This window comes from Pangasianodon hypophthalmus, chromosome 8 (assembly GCF_027358585.1).
Source record: "Pangasianodon hypophthalmus isolate fPanHyp1 chromosome 8, fPanHyp1.pri, whole genome shotgun sequence".
In the NCBI taxonomy this organism is placed as follows: domain Eukaryota; kingdom Metazoa; phylum Chordata; class Actinopteri; order Siluriformes; family Pangasiidae; genus Pangasianodon; species Pangasianodon hypophthalmus.
In genome coordinates this window covers 19,090,571-19,115,140 of record NC_069717.1, presented here as the reverse complement: position 1 = coordinate 19,115,140, position 24,570 = coordinate 19,090,571, and the positions used below count along the sequence as shown (strand labels likewise).

At 37.7% G+C, this 24,570-nt stretch overlaps 1 protein-coding gene across 3 annotated transcripts in view; it reads right to left on the bottom strand.

The window, feature by feature from the left end:
• Positions 1 to 541: 541 nt before the first annotated feature.
• ralgps1 (Ral GEF with PH domain and SH3 binding motif 1) overlaps positions 542 to 24,570 on the bottom strand; it is a 118,856-nt gene continuing 94,827 nt past the window's right edge. For 2 of the 3 annotated variants that reach the window (XM_026925137.3, XM_026925138.3), the window contains exons 12-20: positions 21,855 to 21,981; positions 21,064 to 21,218; positions 19,677 to 19,725; positions 19,360 to 19,440; positions 18,683 to 18,809; positions 18,378 to 18,470; positions 3,521 to 3,626; positions 3,162 to 3,253; positions 542 to 2,793 (exon numbers count right to left, since the gene is read on the bottom strand). In XM_026925137.3, coding sequence (XP_026780938.1) covers positions 2,764 to 2,793; positions 3,162 to 3,253; positions 3,521 to 3,626; positions 18,378 to 18,470; positions 18,683 to 18,809; positions 19,360 to 19,440; positions 19,677 to 19,725; positions 21,064 to 21,218; positions 21,855 to 21,981 — 860 coding nt within the window. In that variant the 3' untranslated portion in view covers positions 542 to 2,763. The remainder of the gene's footprint in view (positions 2,794 to 3,161; positions 3,254 to 3,520; positions 3,627 to 18,377; positions 18,471 to 18,682; positions 18,810 to 19,359; positions 19,441 to 19,676; positions 19,726 to 21,063; positions 21,219 to 21,854; positions 21,982 to 24,570) is intronic. The other variant, XM_026925139.3, reaches the window with a different exon arrangement.

The window sequence follows — 24,570 nt, the reverse complement described above, 5'->3', positions numbered from 1 at the left end:
GTGTGCCCCTTCCAGTTGGATGCAAGACTCATGTGGAGTCCCTATGGGGGCTGCCTCTATTGCCCCCAAAGTACACTGGCAATTCCAGCTTTCAGAGCCCTCTTCAAACTGACACTAGATTGACCCTTAGACAGACAAGCACATATATCTGCAAACGTAGACACAATTGTCTAGAATGTCTTTGAATGCTGTAGCTTTAAGATTTCCCTTCACTTGAACGAAGGGGCCCAAAACTGGTCCAGCATGACAAACAAGAGACTAATTTTTAGTGAAATCGCTTATCATTATTTTAATGAAAAGGTTGGATATACTGTATGCTTGGTTGTGCAACAGTAATATTTAGTGGAATTATAACAGTTATTATTGCTCAAACTGTTTTTTTTTTTAAACTTAACTCTATATTCATTTTTATGATATTTATTTATTTTTCAGTAACATCTGAATATTTCACTGTTTATACACACACACACACACACACACTTGTCTGTGTGTGTATAATTTATAGTATCACTTAAATTGTTAATCACAGTTCCTTGTACAACAATCATCAGCCAAAATTTCAATTTGTGAGAGACTCAGCTGTCAGTGACTCTGTAGAACAACATTTCTCTACACTTTGTTAGCTTAACTTTAAATAAATGCTACTGTTCACGAGTGTTCACAAGTTTTTCTTAGGGTTTTAATAAAAGTTTTGTACCTTTAATGGTGCAACATATCTGCAATATATATTAGCATATCTAAAGATATGAACTCCAAAACACATGGGTGATGCAGAATATGTTCATAACATAAGTGTTCACAACAAAACAACTATGTATAAAGCATACATAGTGATAGAAGAAGGAGTAGAAGAAGAAGAAATGACAATGACAGATATAAGCTCAATTTACAGTACAAGGATACATTGATGTCACATACACTGTACAGAGAAAGACTAACCAACAGGCACATTTTCTGGTGGCAATTCTGGTGTTGCCAGCTCTAAGAAAAAACATACAAAACATACACAAAACATACAATAAACCTATCCCTATGTTCACTTTCAGATGTGTAACAATTAAAAAAAATAATAAATACATACATAATAAAAAAGCAGAATAGCAGGAGGTAGCAAACACAATTACTTCTTTAGCCCACCAGTGCAGTGATGCTAGATAACCTTCTGCAACCATACTTGGGAAAGGTTTTTCATTTCTTCTTTAATTTACAGTACAAAAAGAAATTATAAAGACTCTCAATACTGCTATCACATCATTGAGAAATAAGTTATGACATGCACATGAACAAAAATCCTCCAACTATCCTTGTAATGTTTTGTGTAATGGATTAAAATTTTTAGTAAACTGGGAGGGGGAATAAACCCAGAACCAAGGCTCAATACAGTGTCAATATTGATACTGCTACTCATAAACATGTGGCAAAATATGCTGACATACACTGATATTCATACACAACCTAATCAGAAATTGATGGGAAATACAATCACAAAACTAAAGCAGATATGGATTATATTACAAACGTGTTCCATTACTAAGAAACTGCACACTTTCCAAAGCTTTTTTAATTCTTAATCTCCTAATTTTCTCACAAAAAATATTATTCAGTTGAGACCAGAAAGGATGATTGACCCAGTTCGGTCTCTGGTAGGGAAACAATGGCGAAAAAGAGTTTCAAGTTTATTAGTATATGTTTCATCTTTTCCCTATTTTAAGAAGTTTGTAAATTGAGGGGCTATCAGTTAGGTGCATGCATGAATTTTTGAAAACAAAAATTCCGTTATTGTTCTACAGTGGGACATCTCATTCTTCTGCAATACTTCACATTTTCCAGGCCTTATCACTTAATTCACAAAATACAATAAAATAATGATACCATTTATAATACAAACTTTTGGCACTTGTTCACATGAAAACATATAAATAAGACAGTATTAGTTTGTGCACAAAATGTTTGACATCTTTCACACAGAGTAATATGCATGTACAATATTTAACAAGGGTATATGTACAATATTTAACAAACGTGACATATTATTTTATATGTCAAACCCCCCACCCCCCAATATTGTGTCCACAATAAGTAGTCCACAAAAGAGAATAGTTTTAGCAATGGTAAATTTACAGACAGGATTGAAGCACAACCCTTCCTTTGCTGGATTTAGGAAGATATTTAAAATACATTTCTTTTTTTTTTCTTTTCTTTTTTTTTTTTTTAACAAATCTGGGCAATTTTTTTCTTGTTCCTTAAATGGAATAAACCAGCTTTGAATTAATCTCTTTTTGGAAAAGAGCAGAATTTCTTTCAGGTTAATACAAGTTAATACATGAGGATATTTTGGGTATAAACCTTAGCCTTCTTCATAGTCTTGAGTGCAAACTTGACTTTAGATTCCGGCAGAAATTGCAACAACTGACATTCTCCCTGGTCTGTAATTATATTCGCTGCAGTTTCCGTCCTGTAACGGTTAAAAGAGATTCTCCATAAGCTACAGTGTTCCTCTCAGAATATGACATTTTTGGTATCATTATGCTCTCTTTATTTTTCCTGTTCTTCTTCGGCATATTTTCTCTAGGACACTCCTAAATTGCACAGAACCCACAAAGTGAAAGTCCACATATACTGCACCCTGATCAACAGGGCTGTTGTATTAATACAAGGCAAAATATGATCACCATAACACCACAGGTCTTTAAACTTGACTTTATGTTCAAGTTTTTGAACATCCTTGTTACTGGCCCAGTTTTGTCCTTCACAAGGTGGCAGCTATTCAAAAGACATTAAGTTGGCTGGTACCTGCAAGAGACAAGATAATATGTGATTTATATTTGTATTATTTGTATTCAGTTATTTGTATCCAGTCACTCTTTTATTATTATTATTATTTTTGTTACTTTTTTCCTTGCTATAACTATAAAAAATGTAGACTTAAACATGGTAGAAGTTTACTTGAAGCTGAAGTAATCAAGAAAAGTGAGATTAGTTTAACTTTGTTAAACTAAAAGTAAAAACAAAGTTTTACTTTGTACCCTTACCCTTGCAAGCCCCATTCTTATACATATTAGTAAAGGAATTACAAAGTATAGTTAATTATGTGGGCTTTTATTCAGCTATTTTGTTTGAACCTATTCGTCCTATTGTTATAACAATGGTTCAGTATTTACCTGTGGCCTTATACACCGGCAGGCCTCAGCCAGGTGCTTATGCCAGATGATTGCAGAGAAGCGAGATCCAGTCTGGAACTTGTAAACATTACCTACAAACACAGACAGACAGACAGACACACACACACAAAATGTCTGACATATAAATTTATAGAGCATCATCAACATTTCCTGCATATCTAATAAGTAGAAAGAAAACACATTCTAAACTATGTTACCAAAATTTTTTACCAAAAAGTATGGCTTTATTTAATGAGCATGAAAATAAGCCGAAAAGCCAAAAGGTAAAAATACCAAATATAGGACATAAATATTAAATTACTCCAAAGACCCAAAAGAAACTGCATGGGAAGAATTACCTTTATCAGGGTCATTGAGCTGAAAAATGTTTGGATGCTCAGGGTCATCAGGAAGCACCACTATCCAGCCTGTTAATGAGATCTTCTTACAAGGCCTGGATTTGTACTAGAAGATATGTGGACAAGAAAGTTAAAATTGCACAGCTTTGTCAGTGTTTCTCTTTTTGTTATGCTTTGATCCTTACGACTTTGCATCTTGTCTGTGGCTAAATGATGCTAAGCGCTGACCTAGCCTTAAATGACCAGACATATATACATGTCTCATAGAAACTCAGAGCCTTTATACTAGAGAGACACTGAAGGCATACAAGTCAACTTTGTTTTTGTGGACATATAGTTTTATAATTACAATTACAGGATGGAATTACACTAAGTGTCAAGTTGCTGCCCAACCAATAGCCATAAACTCATTTGTTGCCTCAACAAATTAGCAAGTTAAACCTGTCCCATATATACTCTACAGTAAGAACATGACCTATCTAGAATTAGGCAGACCACCCAAAGGTTATAAAGTAAATGGTGTCAAACTAAATTGGTAGTATTCCGAATTTCATGGAAACAGAGCCTTCTTAGCTATGGAAAGGTGCTTAGAGCTGCTAGATCAGCATACCTCACCACCGAGAGAAGATAACAAAAATAATCCTAGATTCTTATTTAATACAGTACCAAAGTTAACTAGAAACAAGGCCACCACAGAAGCACAAAAATCAACAGTATGTAGTAGTGATAATTTTTTTCAACAAGAAAATATTAGGCAAAAAATTATTAATTTAATGTAAGACAAGTTGATAACTAAATATAGAAAGCAACATAACCACATCGGTAGAGTGATTAAAACATTTTACTTCCATCCAACAGACTGTACTAATTTCCTCTTCAAAATAATTGTGTACTAGATCCCTTACCTACACATTTCTTCAAACAGATACTACCAGAAGCAATCAAAACTCTATTAAAAATAATCAATTTGAGGGCTCCATGGCTAGCTTGATTATTTGTCGGTAATCCTTCATTAATATTCCTTTTTGGAAGAATTGCAAACTCTCTGGAAGGAGATTAAAGCCAGCAAAGAAGATATCAGCAAACAAATCGACAAGATGAACAATGGCATTCAGTTTAAACTGACTTGCATCGAAACTTCTGTGTCAACACTGTCTGAACAAATGGCCAAGGTTGAAACTCGGGTCAGCGCCGCAGAGAATGATCTGAGGGACACTTGTTCGATAATTAATCGCTTGGAGAAGGAGGTTTTGTACCTTAAAGTGCAAGATCTGGAGAACAGAAGCAGGAAATCATCAACATTCGTATCTTCAGCTTGCCAGAGACATCCGAGGGAGGTAACATAGCTATTTTTTTTGGAACATAATATTTCTGAGATTTTTGGCCCAGAAAACGCATCATTGGATAGACATTGAAGATAATCGTGGCCAAACTCCTGAACTTCAGAGAGAAGCAGAAAATATTTCGACCTGTGAGAGAACGTAAGGAGGTATACTTCGACAACCGGCGCATTCACTTCTTCCCTGATTTTAGCCCGGAGCTGCAGACTGCTCGTAAAGCCTACATGGAGGTGAAATGGATGCTGAAAGATCGAGAAATCGAGTATTCCTTCGTATCCCCCTCCAAACTCCAGATCCTGCAAACACCGGTCCTTGCAAAACTTAAGCATGGGCGTGTTACATACGGTTGCTGTCATAAAATCTTCGTGACGGGCAGGGCAATCACGGAACAGCCAATACAGGCTAGAGAGTCTGTGTTCAACTTCACATCTGGTGGATTTACATCCATCTGTGGACGCGTTGTGTAGTATGTGCAACCCACACGAACCGATGTTGATTAGTGACTTTCCCGTATCATTCTGCACTTGCTTCTGGAGTATTTCGAACACTTTCCAATTCACGTTCGGCCACGTTTGGATGATATTCTTGATTCCGATCTCTGAAAGCAAGTCCTCCATTTTCATTAGCCCATAAACTCTGAGACGATGTATTTAGTCTTCACCTTGGGCCAGTCCCATAGCCTGACATGCATGTCTAACTGTTTAGCCTGTAAATAGTGATTCAGGCTTTCATCAAATAACATGACATGCAATCTTTGCTTCGATACAGTGGACAAAGTCAGTTTCTTAAAATAAGGAGCCAGTCCAAAAGTACATATACATGAGCACTTGCGTTCACCGCATGCAAATCTGGAAGCTATCTTGCTGTCGGGGAACATGACCTGAAAAGGTGGCTTGTGTCTTCACATGACTTGTAGGAATAGTGAGAATTAGCCACATTCAGCGCCCACAGTACCTCTGCAGTTAGGGCTTCGTTTCTGGACACAGCACCCGAAATGGTACCTTGTTTGATGGTGGATGAGAGGGAAGCACTGCAGCTGGCAGCGGGTGTCACGTTGGTCACCAGGGTAAAAAAAAATCTGTGATGAGGTTGAGAGTTGATTCGCGTGCAGAAGTAGCAGCAGACTGGTGCTTTGCTCCTTTAGCATGGCTAGATAGTGCTGCCTCTCCCATGTTTGAAATGTTGAACGTTTTATTACACAGTCTACATTTTGCACGTCCCGGGTCCTAGTCTTTCTCAAGCCATACATCCTATGTGTCCAAGTGAAACCAGACATTAATAAATTGGCATTTTCCTGGCATTGCATGAATTTACATGTACTCCAAGTACAAGCTGCAACTGTGCCAGACGTTACCCCACGCAGAGAAAGGTAAAATTACATGATGTCACTGATCACCCGAACGTTAAGTATTGTTTAACCAATATTACCAATTAAACATATATTCTATTACACAGGTATCTGTGAATATTTTCATGACTTTTCCAAAACCTTCTGGGTTTATTTAATTTTCCAAAAACTTCTCCAGGCCTGGAAATTGCTATTAAAATTCCATGACTTTTCCAGGCTTTTCATGACCGTACAAACTATCCCCCGTTTCCAGGTCATATTTTGGTTATTAATTCTGTAATCTACAGCACAATAACAAATAATTTAAGCCATTTGATAATGTAATCTTGAAACAGTAATGTCACAGTAGTGTCAAGAGGCACACGTCACTTGAGTGACCCACGTCATTTCCTGTTTTCGAATTGTTTTGCCGGGAGTTTCTTGCCTGCGTCGGCGTCTTAACTATACTGTTTCTTTCTTTTTAATCAATAATTTTGCACTATCGTTTTCATCTGTTGTATTTTTCACATTCTCTTCTACCGTATTTCCATTTTTTTTTCTCTCGAAGAGTGCTTTTGTATTTTGTCAAGACAGCGAGCGGAGGCCATCCACACCGGATAAAATAATATCAACAAAATAATATCAACAAATCTTCGACTAAGGTACGTTAAACAACATGTCTAACATTCAGCTTGTTCAGTGTGTTGAGTGCAGGATGTTTAGTCACTCTTCCTCCGTTGTTAGTAATAGCTTTATTTGTGATAAATGCATGTTAGCTCTCTGACGGGGAAGATTGCAGCATTAGAGGTGCGCATCCAGACACTAGAGAGGGTTAGTGAGAGCAGCATAGTTTCTGTAGGGGAAAGTCTGGATGCCTTAGGTGGAGTTAGTAATCCCCCAACTCTGGCATTAGAGCCCTCACAGCGGGGCAAATGGGTGACGACTCGGCGGCATAATCGCAAAGCCAAAGCTAATGCTAAGGCTCGCCCACGGGAGCACCACTCCTCTCCGATTCATGTGCCCAACAGGTTTGCTCTCCTCAGTGAAGCACCCGCTGAGAAACCTGAAAGAGCTCTGGTTATAGGTGACTATCTTGCGGCATGTGAAATTAGCTAGGCCTTTAGGGGCACCAGCAGCTTTAGTTAGATGTGTACCGGGAGCTAGGGCGCCGGACATAGCAGGTAATCTTAGTCAGTCTCGTCAGTCTGAGGTTACTAAGAGTATCATGGTAGAGGTGTGCGAAGGCGATGTCCGATGCAGTAGTATGCTCTGGCTCCATCCCAATGCGGTGTGGCGATGTAGCTTACAGCAGGTTATGGTCGCTGAACTGCTGGATGTCCAGGTGGTGCTCCGAAAACAATGTGGGCTTTACAGATAATTGGACTATCTTTGAGGGCAAGGCTGTCCTTTTAGGGCAGGACGGTGTCCATCCCACTCGGGAAGGTGCTGCTCTCATTTCTTGCAGCATAGCACATAGTCTCAGAACAGGCCTAGTTAATCGGTGACAATCCAGGGCCAGGGAGCAGACAAGCAGGCTAAACCGACCGTCTGCTAGCTGCACTGAGTCGTCACTTAGGTTCCTCCGTATTGAGACTGTGTCTGTTCCCTGAGCTAAACAAAATTATAGACATACTCAGAAAGTTTGCTTGAGTAACCTAATTAACATAAAATTAAATCAAAACCGAATGCATACCCAGATCTGAAGCTAGGACTGTTGAATATTAGATCTCTTGTTGGAGACTTTAATATTCATTTTGATAATCCAGATGACCCTCTAATGACTCAGTAGGGGTTAATCAGAATGTAATAGGACCCACCCATAGTGGTGGTCACACTCTTGATCTAATACTAACATTCAATTAACATTAAATATAGAAAATATAGTCTCATTTCCACAGTCTGAAGCTATCTCAGATCATTACCTCATCTCATTTAAAATGCGTCTTAATCATAATATATGCACCTCACCACACTACCGTGTCAAACGTACTTTTATGTCAACTACTGCACAGAGTTTTATCAGTAATCTCCCAGATTTATCAACCATGATTGGATCACTGTCTGATCCCAAAGAATTTGACCAGACAACTGAATGCTTAGAATCAACGTTCTGCAACTCGCTAGATAAGGTAGCTCCACTTATTATTATAATTAGGGAGAAAAAGCTAGCATCCTGGTATAGCGATCACACATGAACTTTAAAACATACCACTCGAAAACTAGAACGTAAACTAAAACGATAGTATTTCAAATAGCATGGAAGGAGAGCCTTTTGAGCTATAGGAAAGCTCTTAGTGCTGCTAGATCAGTGTATCTCTCCACCCTAATTGAAGATAACAGAAATAATCCGAGATTCTTATTTAATACTGTAGCAAAATTAACTAGGAATAAGACCACAATAGAAACACGCACACAATCATTATATAGCAGCGATGACTTCATGAATTTTTTCAATGGAAAAATTGAAAATATCAGGCAAAAAATTCAGACTATTAATTTAAAACCAGACCGTTTTATAACTAACCCTGTAGATGATAATATAATAACATCAGCAATTACAATGTTTTACTCCCCTTGAAGAGACTGAACTAATTTTGCTAATTTCATCATCAAAATCATCAACCTGTATGCTAGATCCTTTACCTACTTGTTTCTTCAAACAGATAATTCCTGAAACAATCAAACCTCTTTTAATGATAATCAATTCTTCCCTTAGCATTGGCTATGTACCTAAATCTTTTAAATTAGCAGTTATCAAGCCCTTGATTAAAAAAAACTGACCTTGACCCCTGTCAGCTGTCTAACTATAGACCAATATCAAACCTCCCCTTATCTCCAAGGTTCTAGAAAAGGTTGTAGCACAGCAGCTATGCTCATACTTACATAGGAATAACATTTATGAAATGTATCAGTCAGGATTTAGGCCTCATCATAGCACAGAGACAGCACTGGTTACAGTGGTAAATGACTTACTGCTGGTCTCTGATTAGGGTTGTGTCTTCTTGCTTGTGCTGCTTGACCTTAGTGCAGCTTTTGATACCATTGATCATGCTATTCTCCTCGATAGACTGGAAAATGTAGTAGTCATTAACGGAACGGACCTTTCCTGGCTCAGGTCTTATTTGACTGATCATTATCAGTTTGTAAATGTAAATGGTGACTTCTCTTCTCATACTAAGGTAAAGTTTGGTGTCCCGCAAGGCTCTGTTTTAGGCCCACTGCTCTTTTCTCTATATATGCTACTTCTGGGTTATTCACAAACATGGTATTAGCTTCCACTGTTATGCTGATGACACACACAGTTGTATGTTTCAGCAAAGCCAGATGATGGACACCAGCTTAATAAAGTTGAGGAATGTGTAAAAGACATTAGAAATTGGATGCTTATTAACTTTCTCGTTCTTAATTCTGACAAGACAGAAGTACTTGTACTAGGACCACATGCAGTTAGAAGTAAGCTTCCTGATTACATAATAACTCTGGATGGCCTTTCTGTTTCATCATCTGCAGCAGTAAAAGACCTTGGTGTGATTATCGACTCTAGTCTTTCTTTTGAAGCTCATGTAGATAATATAACTAGGATTGCTTTCTTTCATCTCAGAAATATTGCTAAAATAAGAAATATATTGTCACTACATGATGCAGAAAAATTAGTTCATGCTTTTGTTACCTCTAGTTTGGATTATTGTAATGCCTTACTGTCTGGATGTTCCAGTAGATGCATAAACAAGCTCCAGTTAGTCCAGAACGCAGCAGCGAGAGTCCTTACTAGAACCACAAGATATGACCACATCACCCGTATCTTATCCACACTGCATTGGCTCCCAGTCAAATTTCGTATTGATTATAAAATACTACTATTGACCTTTAAAGCACTAAATGGTCTCGCGCCACAGTACCTGAGCGAACTTTTGGTCTTTTATCATCCGCCATGCCTACTTAGATCAAAAGCTGCAAGCTATTTATTGGTACCTCGAATAGTGAGGGCTACAGCTGGGGGTAGAGCTTTCTCTTACAAAGCCCCACAGTTATGGAACAGCCTTCCACTTAGTGTTCGGGACTCAGACACAGTCTCAGTGTTTAAGTCTAGTGTTTAAGTATATTTGTTTAGGCAAACCTTTTGTGAATAGTTTTTTCTGAGGTACAGGGGCAGGTCTGGAAGGTTCACAGGCATAGAGTGTTGTGGTGAACTGGGATGTTTGGATGCTGTCGCCCCCCCACTCTCACGCGTTCACTCAGGTTTGTCGACGGTGGAGTGGCTGGCTGCCTTATGTCACAGGGTGCCTTCATGTCTGTGTTAGCTTCTGGCTCTCCCTTTTAGTTATGCTGTCATAGCTAGTCTTGCCGGAGTCCCTGCTTGCACTCTGCACGCAAAGTACACTGTCCTTAGCCATTAGAGGGCAAAAGCTTACCTAACAATCTCTCCCTCTCTCTCCATCTCTCACTCTCCCTAACTCTCTGTCGAGCTACACATGCTACTTCTGAGATGCCAGTGATACTGACCCCTTTTTGCTCCCTGGACCTGCCTGATCCATCCTGATGCCCTACTTCTGGTTGGAGTTCTCATCGGTTGAGTTCGCTCGCTGCTGCTGGGGGTGGTCCCATATGGACGGCCTGAAGAACCATTTGGATTGCTGGGGATAGTGCCACCTGGGGGCTGTGGAGATGGCTTGGGGATCACATATGGGAAGTTGTACTGTAATGGCTTGGGACTGCGATTGCTGTAGTGGCTTTGGGGCTACAGTTGCCACGAGCACCTTCGTACTCAGGACTCCATCAGTGGACAGTGGATAGATTTTAACCAGCTGGACTTCTTGCAAAAACTGTGATGAATTTATTGGTTGCACAATTGCACTATTTGTCCATATAGTACACAATAATAGAAGGGATTTATTTATAATTGCACTATCCGTTGCACCCAGATGAGGATGGGTTCCCTTTTGAGCCTTGTTCCTCTCAAGGTTTCTTCCTCATATTGTTTCACCGAGTTTTTCCTTGCCACCTCGGCTTGCTCATTAGGGATAAATTCACATATTTTCAATATATTTTTTGTGAATCCATTTATTTTTGTAAAGCTGCTTTGTGACAATGTCCATTGTTAAAAGCGCTAATCAAATAAAATTGAATTGAATTGAATTAATGGAAAAGAGATCTTGCCTGTACATATGACCCCATAGAGTGGGACTATATCATTGAAAGAATGCAAACTATGTATATACCTAGCAAGCACAGGCAAATCCAGTTTAATATTCTGCATCAAACATACTACACTCCTCAAAAACTTCACATGCTGAACTCTGATATATCTTCAAAATGTCAAAGATGTAAAACATTTGAAGTTGATTTACTACACATGCTTTGGAACTGCTCTGTTTTAAATGACTTTTGGGAATATATAATCAATGTATCTTCAAAGGTTATAGGTACTGGCATAAGCAATGATCCTAGAATTTGGATATTGGTTGATACCGACTCATTAAATTCTTCTCATCATAAAAAATATTTCAGCTTTCTGGCTGGAACTGCTGGTAAAAAAAAGCATATTAATGAACTGGAAATCTGCACATCCTCCATTAAGAAGGCACTGGATCAACACAATAATTTCTTACAGCACTCCAGAGAAAATCATTTTCAATGTTAGGAAAACACCAAACACTTCCAAAAAAATTTGAGGCTGCTTGCTGGACTCTTATCCCTTCCTCACTGCAAAGTAATTGCAATATCATTCTTATGGTCCTACACTAGTGATCAGTAAAGCAAGTACACAAATCTATGCACTACCTGTGCTGTGGGTTGCATGTTTTTTTTTTCATAAAAGGAAAATGGCTGTTGTAATATCAAGTATAAGTTTTTTGTATCATAACTGGAAAATAAAGCTATTAAAAATCAATTCCTCCTTTTGCAATGGCTATGTGCCTAAATCCATTAAACTTGAAGTTATCAAACCCCTGACTAAAAAACATGACCTTGACTGTTGTCAGCTGTTAAACTTTGGCTCATACTTGCATAGGAATAACATTCATGAAATCTTTCAGTCAGGATTTAGGCCTCATCACACTGAGGCAGCGCTGGTTAAAGTGGCAAATGACCTACTACTGGCCTCTGATCAGGGTTGTCTCTTTGCTTGTGTTGCTTCATCTTAGTGCATATTATTTGTGTTGCTTGACCTTTGTGCAGCTTATGATACCATTGATCAAATATTCTTCTTGATAGACTAGAAAATGTTGTTGAAGTTTACGATGTGGCTCTCTCCTGGCTCAGGTCTTATTCGTCTCTCTCCTGGCTCTCTCGTAGATGTAAACGGTGACTTTTCTATGCATACTAAGGTAAAGTTTTGTGTCCCACAAGGCTCTGTTCACTGCTCTTTTCTCTATATATGCTACTTCTGGGTTATTCTTAAACATGGTATTAGCTTCCACTGTTATGCTGATGACACACAGCTGTATGTTTCAGCAAAGCCAGATGACAGACACCAGCTTAACAAAGTTGAGGAATGTGTAAAGGACATTAGACAGTGGATGCTGAGTAACTTCCTGCTACTTGATTCTGAGAAGACAGAAATTCTTCTACTAGAACCACAGGCAGTTAAGAAGTAACCTTTCTGATTATGTAGTAACCCTTGATGGCCTTTCAGTTAAATCATGTGCAGCAGTGAAAGACCGTGGTGTGATAACAGGAACTGTGACTTAGTTCCTCTTTTTCTAATTGTTTCCCGGGAGTTTCTTGCCTGCGTCAGCATTTAAACTACACTGTTTCTTTATCAATAATTTTGTGCCATTGTTTTCATCTGCTGTATTTTTCACTTTCCTTTCTGCAGTATTTTCATTTTTTCGAAGAATGCTTTTGTTTTTTTGTCTAAAGACCTTGAGCAGAGGCCATCCACGCTGGATACACCCTTTCTAAAATAATATCAACTAATCTTTGACTAAGGTATGTTGAGTGCAGGATGTTTAGTCCTTCTTTCGCTGTCATTAGTAATAGCTTTATCTGTGCTAAATGTATATTAGTTAGCTCTCTGACGGAGAAGACTCTAGAGAGGGTTAGTGAGAGTGAGAGCAGCGTAGTTTCTGTAGGGGGAAAGTCTGGATGCCTTAGGCAGAGATAGCAATCCTCGAACTTCGACATTACAACCTCACAATGGGGCGAATGAGTGACAACTCATTGGGAAATGACAGCCCACTGAGAAACCTGAAAGAGCTCTGGTTATAGGCACGTGAAGTTAGCTAGGCCTTTAGGGTGCCGGACATAGCAGATAGTCTTAGGGTCTTAGGCAAGCACAGGTTTTCAAAGATAGTTATTCATGTGGGAGCTAATGATATACGCCTTTGTCAGTCAGAGATTACTAAGAGTAACATGGTAAATTAACGAAGGTGATGTCCGATGCAGTAATATGCTCTGGCTCCATCCCAATGCAGCGTGGCGATGTAGCTTACAGCAGGTTATGGTCACTGAACTGCTGGATGTCCAGGTGGTGCACCAAAAACAATGTGGCTCCAAAAACAACTAAACACCCTTTTAATTAATTGGAGTAGTTTTGAGGACAAGGCTGGCCTGTTAGGGTGGGACAGTATCCATCCAATTCGGGAAGGTGCTGCTCTCATTTCTTGTAGCATAGCACATAGTCTCAGAATATGCCTAGTTAATTGATGACAATCCCGAATCAAGGCCAGGAAGCAGACAAGCAGGCTAAACTGACCGTCTGCTAGCTGTACCGAGTCGTCACTCAGGTTCCAACATATTGAGACTGTCTGCTCCCTGAGCTAAACAAAAGTGTAGAAATACTCAAAAAGTTTGTTTAAGTAACTTAATTAACATAAAATTAAATCATACCGAATGCACAGCCAGCACTTTTGATCTGAAGCTAGGACTGTATATTAGATCTCTTAAATCTAAAGCGCTTATTGTTAATGAAACTATTACTGATTAGGAGTTTCATGTACTGTGTTTAACAGAAACGTGGATTAAACCAAATGAGTATGTAGCGTTAAATGAAGCTAGTCCTCCCTGATACAGTTACATACATCAGCTCCATCTACCTGGCAGAGGAGGAGGTGGTATTGCAGTTATTTATAGTAATAATCTAGGCGTCACACAAAAACCTAGTGAAGTGAAGGGAAGTGACTTGTGGCCAAGTATGGTGACCCATACTCGGAATTTGTGCTCTGCATTTAACTCATCCAAGTGCGCACACACATACACAGTAGTGAACACACACACACACCATGAACACACACCCGGAGAAGTGGGCAGCCTTTTTTTGTCGCGGCGCCCGGGGAGTAGTTGGGGGATGGTGCCTTGCTCAAGGGTCTCACCTCAGTCATGGTATTGAAAGTGTGAGAGAGAGCTGGTCATTCACTCCCCCCCACCTACAATCCCTGCCGGACCCGAGACTCGAACCCACGACCTTCAGGTTCACCTTCAGGTTGCAAGTCCGACTCTCTATCCATTAGGCCACGACTGCCCCCCCAGTCATAAATTCATAAATTCGTAAATTCATAAATTAGTCATAAATTCAATGTGTTTGAAGTTCTTTATACCAACATAACATATGTAGCCACAAAAAATAAGTCTACCCAGACGATTCTGCTAATTATTATTTACAGACCCCCAGGGCCATATACAGGATTCCTATGTGAATTTGCGGATTTCATCTCTAACATGGTTGTTTCTTTAGACAAAGCATTAATTGTTGGAGACGTTAATATTCATTTTGATAACCCAGGAGACCCTCTGAGAACAGCAGTTGTTTCCATTCTAGGTTCAGTTAGGTGTTAATCAGAACATAATAGGACCCACTCATATTGGTGCATAGTCACACTCTTGATTTAATACTAACATTTGGATTAAATATAGAAAATATTTCCGCAGACTGAAGCTATCTCAGATCATTACCTCATCTCATTTAAATTTGTGTCTTAATCATAATATATGCACGTTGCCACGCTACCGCGTCAAACGTACATTCACATCAGCAAATGCACAGAGCTTTATCAGTAATCTCCTAGTTATCAACCATGATTGGATCGAAGAACTTCATCAGGCAACTGAATGCTTAGAGTCAAGGTTCTGCTACACTATAGATAAGGTAGCTCCAATTAAAAGAAAAATAATTAGAGAGAAATATATTATATAACAAACACACATGCAACTTACAACAGACCACTCAAAAATTAGAACGTAAATGGTGTCAAACTAAATTGATAGTATTTCAAAAATGGAAGGAGAGCCTTCTGAGCTATAGGAAAGCTCTTAGTGCTGCTAGATCAATGTATCTCTCCACCTTAATTGAAGATAACAAAAATAATCCTAGATTCTTGTTTGATACTGTAGGAAGATTAACTAGGAATAAGACCTTAAGAGAAACATGCACACAATCATTACATAGCAGTGATGACTTCATGAATTTTTTCGATGGAAAAATTGAAAATATCAGGAAAAAAATTCATACTAGTAATTTAAAACCAGACAGTTTTATAACTAACCCTGTAGATAATAACGTAATGATATCAGATCAACAATTAGAATGTTTTACTCCCTTTCGAGAGACTAAACTAATCTCCTCATCAAAATCATCAACTTGTATACTAGATAATTCCAAAAGCAATCGAACCTTTTCTAAAAATAATCAATTCTTCCCTTAGCACTGGCTATGTACCTAAATCTTTTAAATTAGCACTTATCAAACCCCTGATTAAAAAACCTGACCTCAACCCCTGTCAATTGTCCAACTATAGGCCAATATCAAATATCCAGTTTATCTCCAAGGTCATACTTATGCTCATACTTACATAGGAATAACATTCATGAAATGTATCAGTCAGGATTTAGGCCTCAGCACAGCACAGAGACAGCACTGGTTACAGTGGTAAATGACCTACTACTGGCCTCTGATCAGGGTTGTGTCTTCTTGCTTGTGTTGCTTCATCTTAGGGCAGATTTTGATAGCATAGATCATAACATTCTTCTAGATATAGTAGAAAATGTTGTTGGAGTTAAGAGAATGTCTCTCTCCTGGCTCAAGTCTTATTTGACTGATCATTATCAGTTTGTCGAGGTAAATGGTGACAGCTCTATGCATACTAAAGTAAAGCTTGGTGTTCCACAAGGCTCTTTTCTAGGCCCATTGCTCTTTTCTCTTTATATGCTACCGCTAGTTAAAATTATTCATAAACATGGTATTAGCTTCCACTGTTATGCTGATGACACACAGTTGTATGTTTAAGCAAAGCCAGATGACAGACACCAGCTTAATAAAGTTGAGGAATGTGTAAAGGATATTAGACACTGGATGATTATTAACTTTCTTTTACTTAATTCTGACAAGACAAAAGTACTTGTACTAGGACCACATGTAGCTAGAAGAAAGCTTTCTGATTACATAATAACTCTGGATGGCTTTTCTGTTTCATCACGTGCAGCAGTAAAAGACCTTGGTGTGAATATTGTCTCCAGTCTTTCATTTGAAGCTCATGAAAAATGCAGAAAAATTAGTTCATGCTTTTGTTACCTCTAGTTTGGATTATTGTAATGTTTTACTGTCTGGTTCCAGTAGGTGCATAAACAAGCTACAGTTGGTCCAGAATGTAGCAGTGAGAGTCCTTACTAGAACCAGAAGACCAAATCACCCCTATCTTATCCACCCTGCACTGGCTCCCAATCAAATTTCGTGTTGATTATTAAATACTACTATTGACCTATAAAGCACTGAATGGTCTCATGCTAGGATAACCTTTTTTCATCTTATTATATTACTTATCTTAGAAATATCTATGTCATTACAAGATGCAGAAAATATTAGTTCATTCTTTTGTTACATCTACGTTGGACTATTGTAATGATTTGCTGTCTGAATGTTCCAGTGGGTGCATAAACAAGCTCTAGTTAGTCCAGAATGCAGCAGCCACAGTCCTTACTGGAACCATAAAATTTGACCACCCCTATCTTATCCACAATGCACTGGTTCCCAGTAAACTTTCACACTGATTATAAAATACTGTTAACGATCTATAAAACATTGAATAGTCTCGCAGTACAGTACCTGATCCTTTGTTGTTTTATGATCCATCACACCTGTCTCAATCAAAAGGTGTAGGCCCTTTTTTGGCTCAAGGTTTCTTCCTCATTTCATCACAGGGACTTTCCTTGCCAATATCACCTCTGGCTTGCTCACTAGAGATCTAAATCTAAATCCATATCCAGATTTCTGTAAAGCTGCTTTGTGACAGTGTCAGTAAAATTGAATTAAATTCAATAGTTTTTTTGATGTAGATTTCAGGTGAGGTATGTAGGTTTGTTAAAGCAACATAAATTATGAATGTTAGCTAACTAGCAAGCTAAGCCTGTTAAATTCATAGTTAACATGCCAATTCACTAATAGGACAATTAGCTACTTAGATGAGATGAAATGGGCACTACAGAGCTCCTCGGACCAGTTATCCCTCCTAATTGCCTGTAACCTGGAAACCTGGTGTCTGGAAAGATGTCTGATTCGATAATGTGGTAAAAATAAATGTGTTTATGAACACTTTTCCAATTCTGACACTCAACAGCACAATGTGACATTTTAGAAGACAAAATCCTGGCATGCTCTTAAAACTCACTATAGTCTCCCACGTTGTTTTTGCAACCAGGAGGCAAAGCTGATGTCAGAGTGACATGTACCATTTAGGGGTCTTCATTTATAACTATAGCTGTGCTTTAACAATAACACTGAAATAGCACTAATACTTTCACATTTAAAGGAAAAATCCACCCTGAGCTACTTGCATATCAATCTTCAGTTACCTTCAGTGGCACAGTGTCGTTCAACTACCTGACACCAGTGGTATTTAACCCTTACTTCATCTCTACCTAAATTTATGATAATAGGTAATATGATAATATGATGTTGAAAGTCACTGGAAAGTGGTGATTGAGAGAAGAAGCTCTTGCTCATTTTTTGTTTCATTATCACTTACGTTTGAGATTGTTGAAATGTGTTCTCCTACTAAATGCCATGTGACTGCACTAGCAATCTCCTCCTTTAACTGTAAGACTGCAAACTTTTCACAGAATAACAAAAATACAGCATCACCCAACAAATTCCAGGATCACTTACTGCTTCGCAAATATTTCAATATAAACATATTTAATGTGTTTCAGGGTGGAGGTTTCCTTTAAAAACAGACATGATATAGGATAAAACACTTACATGTCTCCTTTCATTTGCTCTTAAAGCTTTAGAGCCAAAGTATATTAGAGTTGAGCCGGAAAGAACAATCCAGTAACGCTTCCATGATGACAACTGGGACCAAAAGAGAACAGAAGGTGAATCACAAACAGTACTGAGGCCTGGCAGATCTGCACTTGGCAGATTTGAGAAACATTCAGCTGATTGACATGATATGATGTTTCTCTTGGTGGTTTAATCAAACAATATATCAAGGAATGCACCGTTGTAGTGTAGAGTCATTATATTTATCTTACTAGATAAAGGACATGTGATATTACACTCACTGTAGGCTTCTTGCCCTCTTTCATCACAGTCTTTCTCCGCAGAGGCCCTTCAATGGTGATACTGCTTAGCGAGCTGCACTCATAACTGGACACGGCCCCTGGGGCACTGGGCCAAGGAAACAACAAACTAAACTCTTTTAATCTTTTTTTTGCACTACAAATATAGTACAGACAGTACCAGATTGTTTTCTAAAGAATCTCTCACAAACATACATACAGCAAAAATGAAAATGCAGAAGAAACATATTGTTACTGCTATAGATTTGTGGAATTTGTAGCTGCAGTTAATCTTATTTGGACACTCTTTAAGAACATGGTTGTTCATTAAACCCAACATAGATTTTTAACTAGAAATGCATAAAGAGCACATTTTGTGGTTAACATTTTGTGGTTAAAATATTCTATAGTGTCTTCACACTTGTAAAAACTTAAACAACTAAAACCCTTTTTTATACTTTGAATCACACCCACAGTCTCACCCCTGATCTTCAGAAAACATATTATACAGCTGTATAATACTATATATATTGTACAGCTAATATTACTATAACATCAATTAAAAAAACCCTGCATGGTAAAGCACAGAGGCAGTTACACAAGACATAATTTAGTTGTCTTTACTTTCATTATCATACAGTCATACAGTCATCATATGGTCATACAGTGAGAGTGTTTACCTGTAAACATAGCTTCTGCTCCTAGGAGAGTTACGGACTGGAACCCTCCAATTTGGGCCAAGAGTAGCATACATACGACCTCTGAAATCAAACAATTCACATAATTTTAATTAAATTAAGAGTCCCTGCATTTTTGATAGCGATACATGATGCAATATAACAGTTATTTTATCAACAGTATTTTCTCACAGCGGTTATGTTGACTTCCAATCTGTATCTGCAAACTGAACTGCAGTATAATTTTGGCCTATTTTTAGTATTAATGTGACACATTTTCAGAGTGACTGAATACTTAACAAAACACTGAAGCACTTCACCTTTCAGCAGCAGATGACAACTCATCACTGAAGAAGCTTTCTCTACTACCTGCACAAGATAAAATTGGAGGAAAAAAAAAAAAAAAAAATTTAAATCAGCAAAACTCTGGCTCTAGATTTACTTCAATCCACAAGAAATGTAAACTGGTGAACAAAAGCTGTTTATGTAACATGGAATGACAGAAATGTCCATGCCATAGATTCTCATAAAGTGAATGAAAACATGAATGGATGAAAAAGATATATAAAATATAGATATATGTATACACTTGCTTTGTATTGGAAATGGTCAAATAAAAAAAAAAATGCTGCCCTCTAGTGACGGTAAACCATAAAACATTTCTCCCAACAATCCTGCTGTAATATTCTCTTAATTTAGATAGTTTCAGTTTCAAAGGGAATACGAATCACCAATACAATGACTGGTATATTAAAACCAGTCTTACTGATTGCTGCTCACCTTCGACTCATATTACTGGTCATTGTCTATATGATATCATATATTGTATGATACATCATATGTGATAAATATAGGCTATTTAAAGTGGCTGGATGTAAGAATTGGGGATTGCGAATCCCTCATTGGTAGAAAAATGCTAGCTACTCATGAAAGAACATTTAAACATTGATTGCACTGAGCCATTCTCCTCATGCAGATAATCTGACAAGTGAGTACAAGTACTATTCAAGACCACGCCCTAATCAGTATACTAAATCACTAAATTGTATAAGGACACAATCAGCTTATGTTAACATTAATATTTAAATGTTGTAATTCTATTTAATAAATTAATGTTTAATCTGAGCCTCTGATCTGTTGTTGCTGTCATCATTGTCTGCTCAATATTGGAGAAGGGTTTTGAGAATAAATACTTTATTGTGCGCATCAGTGCACATTATAATAACTCAGTACCAGGTAAAACTGTAAACCTTCTCTGCTTTAACAGGATTTTTTCTTGGAATTTTCATGGAACAACTAATGTTAATTGGCTAGCTTGCTCTGTGAGCTGTGTGTATCCTAATCCTGCAGTGGTCTGTTCATGATTCGCTGAGGCCAATGTTAGTGAGCTGGCCAGCTAAATTTAGCCAACTAACTAAAGGACAGCGTGGAGAACAAAATTCACATGCTCGGTGGCTTCCAGTGTGTGTATTTTCATTTCTTGATCTGTATTATCTGTGTATTTTGTTATCTGATCTGTGCATTTTGTTTTCCAATCTGATTTATGTTCTCTGAGATCTAATCTATGCATCCCAAACACTGAAATCTATCATGTTTGAGAGTTATTTTTTTCTACCCTGACTCAAGAAATGCAATGAAAATGTAAAAGTTTAGACTCTGGAGTCAAAGGTGTGAAGAAGGTCAGTGTATAAAGAAAAAGAAAAGGACCTAATGAGATGCCGTTGGTGAAGACAGAGTCATGCGTGTGATTCCTGACAGGGCTGTGTGACTCTAAAAAGCTGTCGTCCAGTAGATGACGAGCCTTTTCCTTCACAGAAAACGTTGCACTCTTACTCTCTGCTACTCCAAACTGGCACATCATGCTAAACAAAGAGGGGAACAAGAGAGAGAAATATGAAAACTAGACCTTTTCTTTTTGTAAACACTGATGAGATTACATGCTGGCAAAAGAGTTGAACCAGCAGACCAACTAGCTGACTATACAGCCTCCAAAAATGAATTTAGCTATGTTTTAGCTTTAATGAATTTAACACTACCAGTGCTTCGTGACCTTTTTTGGCCAGTGACCCCATTTTAAGAGGACCTGAAGAACCTGGAGAGGTTTTGCCAAGAAGAGTGGGAAACACCTGAGAAAATAAACGCACTTACGCACATCACAAAAGGCTGCAAGCTGTCAGTGATGCTCTAAGGAACCAAGAGTATTTAAACTTCTGGGTCAGCTGTTATGATGTTATGCTATTATGTTATTATATAATACATGAAAATACATAGCTTCATCTGATCACTATTACTAAATAAAATAAATGCTTTTTTTTTTTTTTTTAAGATCACTCATTTTCTAAAAAATAAGAAAGAAGAATCTTGCAAATTCTTCCAGGGGTATGTCAATTAATGAGCAGAACTACATAGTGTTTTGATTAATTTTTTTGACACATATCATGTACACAAGTTTAGAATTTTATCTCACGCTAGTGTTAACTGTAATTTCTGCTACTCACTTATTTCCCAGGCTGTGGCTCTTTCTGTGCCGGGCTGGTGGGGGTGTAGGCAGATGGGATACAACGGAGGTATCGGGACAGGTTGGTCTCCGGTTGTATTTCACTGAGAATGACTCTTCCGATGGTCCTAATGTGCAAACATACACAGACACACATCAAACATATTAAGAAAACTCAGGTTAGATATTGTTAATATCACCAACTACATCATGTTTTTCCATAAAAATATATCTGAGAGATTATGATTATTTAACAGATTGAGTACAGTTGGTTTAATAGCTCTCTTCCAGTAGCCTGTATTTCTACATTTCAATTACCTTTCCTACTTAATTTTACTGCATTTACTTTTACCTTATATACTTACTTACTTATGTTTACCTTACTTACTTTTGAATTAATTTCTTATTTACTTTTAACCTTATTCACTTTTTACCTTGCATACTTACATGCTTTCAGCCTAATTATTTTTACCTTAAATACTTACTTACGTATGTTAAATACTTACTTATGTATGTTATCTTACTTACAGTCTATCTTACTTTCTTTTCTTTATTGGGAAGAACAAATTACACCCTCTATCAAGTCTTTCTATCAATGTTTTTATTTATCAGTGCCTAAATAACAGTTGTGGGGTCCTCACCATTTTCTGCAAACAAACAAATAACTTCAGGTGACAACAGATTTCAAAATGTAGTCTTTTTTCCCCCAAAATGTAAACTAACATTCAGAAACCAGGGAGGGAAAAGTACACCCTTCCTACGTTCACAATCATTAAGAGACAGATGGACAGGACAGACGGCCTCACATTTCCCTTATGATTATTCTGGTATAAAGTAAATATAAAGGCTACTAATTACTCTCTTAATGACTGTGGAAGTATTAAAAGTGTACTTACTTTTTCCCACCTAGTATCTGAATGTTGGTTTACATTTTGGGGGAAAAAAAAAAACTGCATATTGAAATCTGTTGTCACCTGAGGTTATTTGTTTGTTTGTACCTACCTTAATTTTACTAAACTTATTTTTAACTTATTTTCCTACTATTAACATACTTATCTACTTTTACCTTATCTACTTACTTTTACCTTACTTATTTACACTTTATTTACATATGTACTTTTATTTTTACTTAATGCTTACTTACTTTTACTTACCTCATTTTTTTAACCTTACTTAATTACTTACTTGCTTTTAGCTTACTTACGTGCCTACTTTTACCTTAATTACTTACTTATGTTTTCCTTACTTACTTATCTACTTTTACCTTGCATACTTCATTTAGAATAACCTTTCCCATGTAAATATTGCAGTAACCTTTGGACTTACATTGCTGACTTAAGTAGCCAACTCTGAAAATTGCCCTTACTTACTTATTTATTTAACAGTCTTTTTCACTTTTTAATGCCAAACATGTGGTTTTAAGCCTCATTCTTGGACCTACACCTCATTTTCCTGTTCAGAAAACATCAATTTCTTTCCATGAGAGCCACATGTGTACAATTAGCAATGATCTAACCAAAAATATCTTCAATTATCTACTGTTGCAAATTTATAATTCAAGCATAGCCTGAGAACCAAAAACCCTCCTAATTAAACAAAATAACATCAAGAACAATAACCTAATTGTGAAAAATTTTAATTATCTACTGATAAAGCCTGCATATATTCCTTACAGTCATGTCTGGGGTCTTTTTCCACTGCACAATAAAACCAGAGTGATATTTGTGGTATTGAAGCAAGCAGGCATTTGCAGAAAGCCCAGACTCCCCAAGTGTCTTTAATTTTCCCCTAACTGGAAACAGACTTTCCTTTCCAATTAGTGCATGGTAGTCAGCGCTAGTTCCGACCACAACCATCAGTGACTTCATTGCGAGAGGCTTTACAAAGATGCCTAGGGCCAGAAAAAAGATGCTACTGGCTTTTGGTGTCCTTGAGAAAGAGGGAGAAATGGTTGCATCTCTTTGAACAAATGCTTGTTAACAGCTTGTTGTGTAATAAATTTAAAGGTTGTGTGCATGTGCTAAATAGTTGTGTTCAGTCAAATACAAAAAGGCATGAAGTTTGGAGTAACAAAGGTTGTGAAAAAGCAGAAAAAAGGCCTAGAGTTTGTATGAATCCCAAGGCTTGAGGTATTTCAAAAGGTAGTGTAATTACTTTCCTTTAAAAAAACAACTTACAACACATGATCATTTATATATATTTATTTGTTTGCTTATTTATTTATTTAAAAAATCCAGACTACTGATAGTAGTACTGTCAATATCCTATGTCCAATATCTGTTAATGACATGAGTCTGTGTCACAAACAATACTTGCTGTGCCACTGTGCCAAAAAAGCAAAGTGCATGTAAGTAAATGCTTAATATTTTGATTTTAGTTCATAATCACATTATGACTATCGCTGTGATTATAAAAGAGTGGCAAGCAGCATTGCCTCCTGACAGCTCCAGGTGTCTCCAGTTTGATCTCAGGTTATGGTCTTGCGTGGTTTTGCATGTTCTCCCTGTGTCCCTGGGGGTTTCCTTTATGATGTCCTAAAAACCATGGCTTCTATGTTAAACTAGCCCTAGGTGTAAAAAAGTGTGTGAATGTGTGTGTGCATGGTGCCCTGCGATGGAATGGCGTGCCATTCAGAGTGTGTTCCTAGCTTGCACTCGATGTTTTCAGGACAGGCCCTGGATTTGCATTTACAGCATTTAGCAGACGCCCAGAGTGAC